This window comes from Ahaetulla prasina, chromosome 1 (genome assembly GCF_028640845.1).
Source record: "Ahaetulla prasina isolate Xishuangbanna chromosome 1, ASM2864084v1, whole genome shotgun sequence".
NCBI lineage: Eukaryota > Metazoa > Chordata > Lepidosauria > Squamata > Colubridae > Ahaetulla > Ahaetulla prasina.
Window position 1 is genome coordinate 117,279,298 of NC_080539.1, and position 13,444 is coordinate 117,292,741.

The 13,444-nt window shown below is 39.0% G+C and overlaps 1 protein-coding gene across 4 annotated transcripts in view; it reads left to right on the forward strand.

The window, feature by feature from the left end:
* Window positions 1-13,444, forward strand: part of CDK19 (cyclin dependent kinase 19) — a 98,184-nt gene that overhangs the window by 21,298 nt on the left and 63,442 nt on the right. For all 4 annotated transcript variants that reach the window (XM_058174010.1, XM_058173986.1, XM_058174002.1 and 1 more), the window contains one exon: window positions 1,874-1,949. In XM_058174010.1, the coding sequence (XP_058029993.1) occupies window positions 1,874-1,949 (76 nt within the window). The remainder of the gene's footprint in view (window positions 1-1,873; window positions 1,950-13,444) is intronic.

Here is a 13,444-nt window from a genome sequence, read left to right on the forward strand (position 1 = left end):
ATTTTTTAACAGAATAGCTCAAATTTTAATAGCAGTTAATAGAGAATAAAAATAATATGCTGGTACCAAAGATGTCTATAACATTTACAATTGTGTGTTGGAAAACCTTTGGCATAGTCAAGTTCCCGAAGTCTGATACATGTGTTGATAATGCAGAAGAGGAATAAAGTTTTAAAAAGTTGATGTTGAGGTTAAATAAGGTAATATTTAAACTGCAGATACAAACTATTCCTCTATGTCTACTTAATTATATTAAAAATGTAACTCTGAGAATGTTACATGTGCCAATACAGTTCTGTTCATGGCAACTATCTTATGTATTAATTAAATTTAGAAATCTAATACTAGCTTACTAGGAGCCAGCCAGAAAATGAATTAAAAAAAGTTAAATGACTGTTTTTAAACTAACAGGTTGAATGATAAAATCAGTGACTGAGTAGAATAATATTTTGGAGTACTGTATGGAATTTGGCCATTGTGTCATCATTGTATTCTTGCATAATACATGAGCCTTTTGGGGGCAATTTAATTTCATCTATGATATCTATATATCTTTTTTTTACAAGAAACACTTGCATTATTCTTGCTATTTGATTTTCAAATAGTATATTATTTTTAAAATAGTATTTATAAGTTTTATTTGGGGAAAAAAAGAAAAGTAAAATTTAGCGAACAAGATTTTATAGTATAGATTTAAAACAGGGGTCCCCAAACTTGGCAGCTTTAAGACTTAAAGCTGCAAAGTTTGAAGACCTCTGATTTAAAATATGTATATATATGTGTGTGTGAGAGAGAAATCCTGCATAAAATATTTTTAAAAATTAATACATATGTAAGTTTGTAGAGATTTTGAATATCAGTTATGCTTAAAATTATGTCATTATGCATATTGAATTTTTATGCACCTTTAATTGAAAATAAATTCACCATTAAATTTTACCAGACTTTCTGCATTCTTGCCACTGCGCCACCACGGCTCCTAAAAAGCATTCATTAAAATAATTAACAATTACACAGGAAAAAGGGGTACATTTTACTATTTCCCTAAGTACTGGGGGAGTGGAAACTTCTAATAAATGTAAACAGAAAGGTGTGCAATATTGTATCAAACTTTTCATCTGATTCAAGATTTTGTACTTTGATTCTGTTCATGCACTATATCTTAAGTACAGACCTGTCTTATCATCTGTTTAGTACCTGATTTTTTAAAATTAATGATGCCAGTAATATAGAATTTCTAGATGTAGAAGTTCTGCATTAGAGTAATTAGATATACAGTACCTGTAACAGCATTACCTTTTAAAAATATTTTTAAAAAATTGATTTTCACTCTGTACCACTTTGTACCAAAGCTGATATAAAGATGAACATCCAACAACTGAAAGAACCCGTGTTTGACTGGTTAGCATAAAGAGCACTTGCCTATAAAGTTGCCAAGAGTCGGACACAGCTAAATGGTTAAAACAAGCTGTTATAAGCAAGCTGTTTTGCTATGGGTGCTGATTGCCATTCTCTTGGCAATGTTGTCTTATTCAGGGCAACTATTCCTTCCTACACTTAGTTTTGCTCCATCCTTGCCAACACTGCCATCATCACTGTGTTTTCCCACATCTTTAATTAGGAGGGTATTTTGAAAATTATCACTTGAAAAATCAGATATTCTCATTAGATCACAATGTCCACCTTATTGTTGTTGTTTTTTTTGCCTATTGAATAGCTGCCTGTCAAAGTGATAATTGAAAAAATAGGACGAATCATTAACCACACTGTACCATCAATTAGTCTGTTATAAGGGAATAGAGATTAAGTGTACAAGCCCTGTTATATATTTCAAGTGTTAATAAGTCCTGTACAATCCACTTTTTTCTTGCAGAAAAGACGAAAAGGAATATGCACTGAAACAGATTGAAGGCACAGGAATATCCATGTCGGCATGTAGAGAAATAGCAGTAAGTGAACACAACAAATACAACAAAATTACTCAACTCTTTCTATAATTAACAGCATGGGGAGAATCCAACTAGTTTCCATCAGGAAAAAGCTGTAGTGCAGTGCATTCTGCTTTCTGTGCAGAAAGTCCCATCTGCAATACTTGGCATTTAATCGAGAAATTGCTAGGCTAGTTGGAGCAACAATCCAAATTAATATGTAAGGCAGCTTCCTCTGTTCCTATTTCAGCAGAGAAGGGGGAACTTAGTTTCTCCATTATAAACTGATATACACTTCAGTGCCACTCTGGACTAGTTAGGAATGTGCAGAGTGGATGAAGTTAGATTGAAAGGGAAAGGAGTATTGTTGAAATCAAGCCCATCCTTTATCAGCCAGTAGAACTTCTAGAGGGAAACTAGCTGAATTTTGCCATGTTAATTTTTAATTGGTCTGCTAAATGTCAACTTTAAAAGTCTCCATAAATTTGAACATACTTGGTTCAAATGTCACATTTGACATCTATACCTAAATAACATGGTATATTTTAAATTCAAATTTAAAAGATATATGTACAGTAATCCACATTTAAAAGATACTTAGATACTTAAAAATAGAATAATTCTAATTTTAAAATTTTAATAGAAAATATTACTAATATCTTCATTGCTGTACTATTAATTTACTAGTTTTCTAATTTTTAGGAGATTTTACTTCTTGTTATATTACAGAAAAGTGCAGGATACAATATTTAACTAAAGAAATGAAAATAAAATAATACGGATTTGATTTACCGTATATACTCGAGTATAAGCCGAGTTTTTCAGCACATTTTTTGTGCTGAAAAACGTCCCCTCGGCTTATACTCGAGTATATACGGCTTATACTCGAGTTTTTTTTTTTCTTCTTTTTTTCACATTATACCGGATGGTGCAAACTTGGCGGGCTTTTGCATTAGCGGGAAGCCCTGCGGTGCAGTGAGAGGCGGGCGGGAGCCGCCAGCCTTCTCGGCTGAGGAGGAGGCTTTCCTGACCGGTAGCTGCCTCATTTCCCTCCCTCGGCTTATACTCGAGTCCCCAGTTTACCCCAGTTTTTTGGGGTAAAATTGGGGACCTCGGCTTATACTCGGATCGGCTTATATTCGAGTATATACGGTATTCTATTTTCCAGAAAACTGGTAGGATACTTTACACTTACTTAGTAATTGTACAATATAATTAACTTCCATAACCCCTAATTAATGGAACATGTAAGGGTCTGTTAAATCAATAAATGATGTAATTTATTTAATTTGCATACATTTTTATTGTTTGTGTAATGCTGTCATTACACAAATGTTGTAAATTGATAAATGATATAACATTCATAAAATGTTTGGATTATTCTGAACACAAACAGTCATTGTTATTTTGGGATGATGTCTGGAGGTAAATTTTAACTATTAAATCAGAAGTCTTCTAAATCAAGGATTTACTGTTTAGGTGCACTGTTTTATTTGCACCACTTGATTATTTGCAGTTGAATGTATTAACATACAGTGTATTTAATGGGGCGCAAAATGCTCTGTAATATTAAGTCTGTGACAAATACCGTATTTTTCACACTATAAGACGCATTTCCTTCCCCAAAAAAAGTGGGTGGAAATGTCTGTGTATCTTATAGAACTAATGCTATAAACTATAGCCCCACCTACCCACTGATCTTCACCCTTCACCCTCTGCCTCCCAGCAATTTGCCTTCTTGCAGCAAACAGCAAACAGCAAACAGTCTGGTCAGCTTCAGCATATCTGGATTTAGCATGAGCATCTGATTGGTGGTTGGATCGGCCTCCCAGAATACCACCAATCAGCTGTCGCCACTGTCATTGCCCATTCCCACCACCTATCACTGCCTACACACAATCCATTTTTGGCCTCTGCGAGCCCCATTTTGGGCCTCCATGTGTCCCATTTTCGGCCTATTCCCGGCAGCGGGGATTGGTGGCGGCGGCGGAGAACAGGCTGAAAATGGAATGCGCAGAGGCCGAAAATGGGGCACACAAATGGGGCACACAAAGGTGGTAATAGGCGGCAGCAGCGATGGGCGGTGGTGATAACTTTTTCTAGTGTTTATAGAATTGTGGTCAATGGTTGGATTAGCTCTCCTTCATCCTAAAGTTCTCCATATGTGTTGGGAGTTACAATCTGGAAAGTACCAGTTTGAAAAAGCCATTACTGTGCACAGCAAAACTATGGAACAGTTTCATGACTGTTTGATTAGGAAATATGGACTTTATGAGATATCTTTTTAAGAAATAGGGGAGGTTATATAATTATGTTACATAATATCAGCATGGTTGTCTATCTTATCCAATCAATCAATTATATATGGCTGCCTAATCACCAAGTGATGCTGGCAGCTGACAATTTAAAACATCAAAAAAAAATATATATCCAAAATAAAAAAGTGGCAAAGAAATGAATATAGCATTGGAAACAATCATTCACATAACCCAACTAACATGTATTGATGACTCATTTTACAGCCTCAGTGCTTGAGGAAAGAGCCAAATCTTCAGAGCCTTTATAAAGGCCAGCAGAGTTGGGACCATCTAAATTTCAAGGGGAATGTTATTTTATAGAGTGATATGTGGCAATATTGAGGTAGAATATATACAAAACTACACATGCTGCTGTCTTCTGAACCATCTGTAGTTTCTGACCTTCAGTCACAGTCCTATGTAGAGTACATTACAAATGCAGGGTCTTCTGATTCAGGATCAGGCACAACTGTACAGAAGATTTATGCAACGGCTCTCCTCGCCCCAGGTAAGAGCCATAAATACAAGAGGACCCACAAATTGCAAATCATTTCCTGCCGGGAAGTCCAATCCTACTCAGAACTAAAGATGAAGGACCTCCAGCTTCAGGTTATCTCAGCATCCACAGCCACTCTGTCTTGCTAAGATTGTGCTTCAGCTTGCTTCCATTCAGAGTCCCACAACTGAGTATGTATAACTAGGTGTCTTTGGCATGTTGCCATTGAATGACCTGTGACTTTATGTAAATAACAGAGAGGAGAGCATTGAGTCCTACAGCACCTTTCCAAGTAAAACCTTAAAACTAGATCTTCCCACCCCATAACCAATGCTGACTGTAACCAGTCCTGAAGGACATGTGAGAATACTATGCCTGCCACTCCCAGCCTTCTGAATCAGTTCAGAAGAATACCAGGATTGATTCTTTAGAAAGCTATCAAGAGATAAGAAAGGTCCAGGATGGAAAGACCATACCACTCTCATCCCATTTCAGTCATAATCATAAAGAATAAAGTCATCAACAATTAATGTGTACTGTATTCTACTGAAGCCTGAAACCTGAGGAGAACTCACACAATCCATTTCCTTCAAAGCCTTCTGAAGCTACAGCTTGAGTACAAAAAAACAAAAGGAGAAGATTGGACACTGGACAAAATTTGGGAAGCTCCATCATCAGCTCTACTATGGCATCTAGTAGCTGGTATAGCAGCATTCTTCCATCAGTTCCCTAGAGGCCAGCTTCACAAACTGGGTTCACATTCTTTAAAGCAGCCCCTCTGAAAGTCACAATAGCCACTCTACCATCACTACTTTAGGATTATAGCTGGTGCCACACTTGATACATAGGTGGGCACATCTCCAAAAGGCAACATATCCCTCAGTGTTTATCTGTGTTCTGATTATACTTACCAGTTCAGTCCTCTCATCTTTGATCTTGGATGAGAAGAGACTTATTACAGGTTAACTTGCAGAATACCCTTTTAGCATAGTGGTGTAAGAGATTGGCTTACAAACCAAAAGATTGTAAATTCTAGGCCTCCCTTGATATGAAAGCTGGCAGGGTGACTTTGGACCAGCCACTCTCAGTTCAACACATCTCACAGGATTGTTGATATGATGAAAATAGGAGGCACAAGAATTAGGTATGTTACTGCCTTGAGTTGACCAAATACATATTTTAAAAGGTTGGGATAAAAATAAAACAATAAGAACAAGGTAGTGTTAAGCAAAAATCTTCCAGGCTCTGGGACTCATTTGAGGAAGCTGAAGGATGGATTTAATAGTAAACACCAAACATATCCTCCCCATTAGTGGCCTGCTGCTATCTCCTGTCATATTTCCTTTTGCCTACCAACATCAAAATATTCCTCTCTGTCTGTCCATCCCCCCCATTAGACCAACTTCCCTTCTTGGTTTTCCCTCTTCCAAGACCCTAGGTCCCATCCAGCATCATGATACTATACCTTAACCAACCAGCAATTACTGCATATTGTCAAGTTTTAAGTTCCCAATCTGGTACCTTTGATAACATATTTTCTTTCCAATATTGTGCTAAAGCTATCCTTGCTGCCTTAAACATGTATCTTAGTGGGCCGTGATACTTTTGATGGAATGTTTTGGAATTACACTTGGTAAAAAGAATTGTGGTTCAATTTTAAATTTTATTTTTAAATTTCTCTGAATACTGCTATGTATTTTTTCTAGTAATTTTGGAGTTTTTTTTTTTTTTTGTTTACATTTATACCCCGCCCTTCTCCGAAGACTCAGGGCGGCTTACAGTGTATAAGGCAATAGTCTCATTCTATTTGTATATTTTTACAAAGTCAACTTATTGCCCCCCCAACAATCTGGGTCCTCATTTTACCTACCTTATAAAGGATGGAAGGCTGAGTCAACCTTGGGCCGGGCTCGAACCTGCAGTAATTGCAGGCTACTGTGTTCTTAATAAGCCTTAATAACAGGCTTTACCAGTGTGAGCTAAACCGGCCCTAAACCGGTTCTTGCCATTGTTGTGTGGCAACTATTTCTTTAAAGTTGTGCATCCATTTTGTCATGCAGCTTTTATTATTTCTGTCTCCATGTCATATCTGAGAGAGTTTATATATGTGCCTTATTAGGTGGTCTTGTTTGTTTATGACCATTTCAAATCCTATCATTTTTCTTAAAAGCCCTCTCTCATTTTTAAGGTCATTTTTTATTCTTCCAGCAATTTGTAAGTACATGAACCATGGCATGTACTATCCTTTCCCAAATAGTTCTTGGTATGCCTTTAGTTTGTTCATGGGGTTTAAATAGACCATATCTGCATATGTATTTGAATTTTTACTTGTACCTATTTCTGACATGAAAAGCATTTTAAAAGAGAATAACAGTGAGATTATTGGATGTAATATGTTTCTTGTAATGTTCCATACATTTATCAAACTTTGCATTATAATATGTTTTATTGTACAAGAGGTAGCAACTAAAACCATCCCAAAGAAAAAGAAAGGCAAGAAAGCAAAATGGCTGTCTGAGGAAGCTTTTGCAAATAGCTGAGGAAAGAAAGGAAGCAAGAGGCAAGGGAGAAAGAGAAAGATACACCCATTTGAATGCAGAATTCCAAAGTATCACCAGAAGAGATAAGAATACATTCTTAAATGAACAGTGCAAAGAAATAGAAAAAAACAATAGAATAGGGAGGACCAGAATCTCTTTAAGAAAATTGGAGATATGAAGAGAATGTTTCACGCAAAGATGGGCATGATAAAGGACCAAAGTGGCAGGGACCTAACAGAGGCAGAAGAGATTAAGAAGAGGTGGCAAAAAGAACTATTACAAGAACAAGCTTAACATCCCTGATAACCACGATGGGGTGGTCACTGACCTTGAGCCAGACATTCTAGAATGTGAAGTCAAATGGGCCTTACGAAATCTGAGCAACAGCAAAGCTAGTGGAGGTGACAGTATTCCAGCTGAGCTATTCAAAAACTTAAAAGACGATGCAGTAAAAGTGCTACACTCAATTTATCAGCAAATTTGGAAAACTCCGCAGTGGCCAAAGGATTGGAAAAGGTCAGTTTACATTCCAATTCCAAAGAAAGGCAATGCCAAAGAATGTTCAAACTATCGCACCATTGCACTCATTTCACATGCTAGTAAGGTTATGCTTAAAATCCTACAAGCTAGGCTCCAGCAGTATGTGGATCGAGAACTACTAGAAGTACAGGCAGGATTTCATAGAGGCAGAGCAACTAGAGATCAAATTGCCAACATATGCTGGATCATGGAGAAAACTAGGGAGTTCCAGAAAAACATCTACTTCTGCTTCATTGACTATGCTAAAGCCTTTGATTGTGTGGATCACAACAAATTGTGGCAAGTTCTTAAAGAGATGGGAGTACCAGACATCTTATTTGTCTCTTGAGAAACCTATATGCGGGTCAAGAAGCAACAGTGAGAACTGAACACGGAACCACTGATTGGTTCAAAATTGGGAAAGGAGTCCGGCAAGGCTGTATACCATCGCCCTGCCTATTTAACTTATATGAAGAGCACATCATGAGAAAGGCAGGGCTGGATGAATCAAAAGTTGGAGTTAAGATTTCCGGGAGAAATATCAACAACCTCAGATATGCAGAAGATACCACTCTAATGGCAGAAAGTGAAGAGGAACTAAAAAGCCTCTTGATGCGAGTGAAGGAGGAGAGTGCAAAAGTTGGCTTGAAACTCAACATTAAGAAAACTAAGATCATGGCATCCGGCCCTCTCAATTCCTGGCAGATAGATGGGGAAGAAATGGAGGTAGTGACAGATTTTATTTTCCTGGGCTTCAAGATCACTGCAGATGCGGACTGCAGCCAAGAAATTAAAAGACGCTTGCTCCTGGGGAGGAAAGCTATGGCAAATCTAGATAGTGTACTAAAAAGCAGAGACATCACCCTGCCAACAAAAGTGCATATAGTAGTCAAGACTATGGTTTTCCCAGTTGCAATGTATGGCTGTGAAAGTTGGACCATAAGAAAGGCTGAGTGCCAAAGAATTGAGGCCTTTGAACTCTGGTGCTGGAGAAGATTCCTGCAAGTCCCTTGGACTGCAGGGCGAACAAACAAGTCAGTCCTAGAAGAGATCAACCCTGACTGCTCTTTAGAAGGCCAGATCCTGAAGATGAAACTGAAATACTTTGGCCACCTAATGAGAAAGAAGGACTCACTGGAGTAGAGCCTAATGCTGGGAAACATTGAGGGCAAAAGAAGAAGGGGATGACAGAGAATGAGGTGGCTGGCTGGAGTCACTGAAGCAGTAGGCGTGAGCTTAAATGGACTCCAGAGGATGGTAGAGGACAGGAAGGCCTGGAGGAACATTGTCCATGGGGTCGCAATGGGTCGGACACAACTTCGCAACCAACAACAACATGCATGCTTTGAATAGGTAATTTTAAAAGTTCCTTGATTTTGGCAGAAATAGTTTTCAAAAATGGAAAATGTCGAAATAGTAGATTATAGAACAGGGATTTATCAGATGTTCAGTCAGTGGCATAGATTTTGTGGAAACACATGACTATCATGATGTTAATTTCTGATCTGGATAACTTTAGTTTCCATATTAAAACTTTATTGTCAATTGTCTATAACATGCAAATAAGCTATTGCTATATAGTGAACATTGTAAAAAAGTGAACTTTATACCAAATAATATTTCCAATGCACATATGGATTACAAAGATGTTAAAATAAGGTTGATGAAGTGAAGATAATATTGTGGCAATTTATACCCACACTCTGTTCTCATGTGCTAAAGAGTACGTGTTGAATTTCCTGAGTATACAAGGTTTGGGAGGAGGCCCTGTCTACTCCTCAGGTGGCACATGCTTTTCTAGCACAGAGTTCTTGTTGACCCTGAGTTCCTTTTTAATTACCATGGTAGCATATTGGAAAGTTTTCTCCAGGGTGTTATTCTCTGTTGTCATTCGAGCCTTCCTGACTTTGTTGCCACCTTTTTTTTTATTCTGCTATACACGAGGTTTTCTGTTTTTTCTTCCATGTTCTTAGAAACACTTGGCCAAGTCCAAAATGGCCACAGCTACAGGAGCAAACTTTTTCTATCAAATGTTTATTGGCTCTGATTAGCTAACCTGGGAGAGGGGCAACTGGTTGCCTTTTTGAACAGGTTTCTTTACAGCAGTTAATTGACATTCTGGTCTCTTAGAGGTTACCTGTTAATTTTGAAAATCTTATTTAGAATAAAGCTTGGCAGGGCCTGGCTGGATATGACATCTAGCATGTTTCATCTGGCAGTAATCAGTACTTGGGCCTCAAAATCTGTCCTTGACCAACCCTGTCATTGCATTAGCCACAAACATTACATTGCTTAGCATACTTTGATGTATATTCTAGAGGCACAGTACCTTTACTCAGCATCAAATGATACAGACTAGCCTGCATTCCTACGTCTACAAGAAATTCTGGGTATTGAACTTGTTAGATGACATGCTGACAGGAATTACATTTTTCTCTTACGCTTTCATGACAGTGGGAACCTAATACAATGCTTGAAAATTGATTGAGCTTCACTATGCTTAATATCATTCATGGAGTTTCCAAATCCATGGAATTTTCCATGGAAAATGTCGAAATAGTAGATTATAGAACAGGGATTTATCAGATGTTCAGTCAGTGGCATAGATTTTGTGGAAACACATGACTATCATGATGTTAATTTCTGATCTGGATAACTTTAGTTTCCATATTAAAACTTTATTGTCAATTGTCTATAACATGCAAATAAGCTATTGCTATATAGTGAACATTGTAAAAAAGTGAACTTTATACCAAATAATATTTCCAATGCACATATGGATTACAAAGATGTTAAAATAAGGTTGATGATGTGAAGATAATATTGGCAATTTATACCCACACTCTGTTCTCATGTGCTAAAGAGTACGTGTTGAATTTCCTGAGTATACAAGGTTTGGGAGGAGGCCCTGTCTACTCCTCAGGTGGCACATGCTTTTCTAGCACAGAGTTCTTGTTGACCCTGAGTTCCTTTTTAATTACCATGGTAGCATATTGGAAAGTTTTCTCCAGGGTGTTATTCTCTGTTGTCATTCGAGCCTTCCTGACTTTGTTGCCACCTTTTTTTTTATTCTGCTATACACGAGGTTTTCTGTTTTTTTTTCCATGTTCTTAGAAACACTTGGCCAAGTCCAAAATGGCCACAGCTACAGGAGCAAACTTTTTCTATCAAATGTTTATTGGCTCTGATTAGCTAACCTGGGAGAGGGGCAACTGGTTGCCTTTTTGAACAGGTTTCTTTACAGCAGTTAATTGACATTCTGGTCTCTTAGAGGTTACCTGTTAATTTTGAAAATCTTATTTAGAATAAAGCTTGGCAGGGCCTGGCTGGATATGACATCTAGCATGTTTCATCTGGCAGTAATCAGTACTTGGGCCTCAAAATCTGTCCTTGACCAACCCTGTCATTGCATTAGCCACAAACATTACATTGCTTAGCATACTTTGATGTATATTCTAGAGGCACAGTACCTTTACTCAGCATCAAATGATACAGACTAGCCTGCATTCCTACGTCTACAAGAAATTCTGGGTATTGAACTTGTTAGATGACATGCTGACAGGAATTACATTTTTCTCTTACGCTTTCATGACAGTGGGAACCTAATACAATGCTTGAAAATTGATTGAGCTTCACTATGCTTAATATCATTCATGGAGTTTCCAAATCCATGGAATTTTCCATGGAAATGTCCCATTAAGAAGCTTGAATTATTATCAGTAGTCAGGGCTGTTTGAGTGTTTGAAAATGGACCAGTTTATTTTGATGAGCTATACAGAATTGTATAAAAATTCACCCATTTTGGTGAATCTTAGCTACTTGTGGAAGGAATAGGGAGCCTTGAAGGACAAAAGGAAATGCTGCTAGCATGAGATAAGAGCTTGAGCCAGATCAAGAAGCTAACTTGAGTAAGCTTCTCAGACAAGATCTTTCCTAATTCATGTAGCAATAAAGTGGGGGAGGGGTAATACTGTCAGATATGCAAGATTCTTTTACTTTAACTGCTACAATAAAAGTAGTCATGGATTTAATACAGTATCTCCATCTGGTCTTCCTTGTAGGGCTGCCAATACTCTAATGAGTTATTAGCTATGTGCCTATTATTATGATTGTTAAACTGCTTTTTGAATTCAACTTTCTGTTCTCAGTTTGGTGTCATGTAGTGATTGGTTTGTACACTGTTGTGATTATTCTGGGAACTAAAGGGTGACTGGGTACTCTCTCTTAGGACCCGTGTAGAATGGATTGAGGTCCCATCAAGCTTCCCAGGCTCAGGAAGGTTCCAGGTAATTTCTGCATAAGCAAGATATCATTTATGTGAATTCATTGTCACTTGAGAAATCATAGTTACTGGCTCTAAGAAAAGTGTATGTGTATTGTTAAGTTCGGGAAGTAACGAGGCTGGAGACCAGGGTAGTGACAACAGCTCTTTAATATATGGTGAACCCAGCAACCTGGCTGGGGAAAAACCTCTCCTTATATACTGTTTCACCGGCGGCTTCAACCAATCAGCAACGTGCTTGTTTCTCGCCAAAATATTTAAAGATACATAACACTCCTCCCCTCCCAGAAAACACTTTACCTCTATTTACATATTATTTACATGTTATTTTTCGACGTAGTCACGCAAATAACCTGGGCGTCTCCTGATTCTTTCGGACCTGCGCGGTTCAGTCCTTGGGAGTGGGTTGAGCTGGTCGGAGGGGCCGTTTGCTCCTCCCAGCTCTTTCTCTAGGCCATCCGGCCCTGGATTACTTGCAGACTCTTTTGCTAGGCCATCCGGCCTTGGATTACTTGCAGAGTCGTCCCTGCTGTTTCCAACGGGAACCTGATGGCGTTGCTGGACCTCCGGGAACTCAGCTAAGTCTTGCGCCTCCCCCGGGTTAGGGTCAGCTGTGGGTTCAAATAATGATTGGTCATTATCTGTCTCATTTAACTCGGGTTGTTCGGCTATTCGTTTTCTTATCTGATCTATGTGGCGCCTCCATACTCGGTTGTCTTTTAACTCAACTAAGTATGATTTTGGACCGGTTGCTTTTATGATTTGCCCTGCTAGCCAACTTGGGCCGTCCCCATAGTTGCGGGCCCACACTCGGTCGCCTATGCCCATTTCTCTAGTTTTTTCCAGTTCCCCCTTGTAACCCTCTGGTGTGTAATGGGGATTTAAACGGTCCAGTGGGCACCGGAGCTTCCGTCCCATCAATAATTCGGCTGGGCTTCTGCCTGTAGCAGTGCTGGGGGTTCTGTGCTGAATAGCCAGAAAGAAGTCTATCTTTGTTTGCCAGTCGCCTGGCTTGAGTCTGGACAATGCCTCCTTAGCGCTCCGGACGGAACGCTCTGCAAGGCCATTCGACGCAGGGTGGAAAGGTGCAGAGAGGGCATGTCGGATGCCCTCCTCTGCCAAGTATTCCTCGAACTGGGTTGCCGTGAATTGCGGGCCGTTGTCGGATACTAGCGTGTCAGGCAACCCGTGGGTTGCGAATAGGTGCCGCAGGGCTGCGATTACTGCCTCGGCTGTCATGGATCTCATGAGAATGATTTCCAACCATTTAGAGAAAGCGTCGACTACCACTAGGAAGGTTTGGCCGTGGAAAGGGCCAGCAAAATCAATGTGGATTCTCGACCAGGGCCCTTGGGGTTTTTCCCATTCCCTGACTGGGGCCG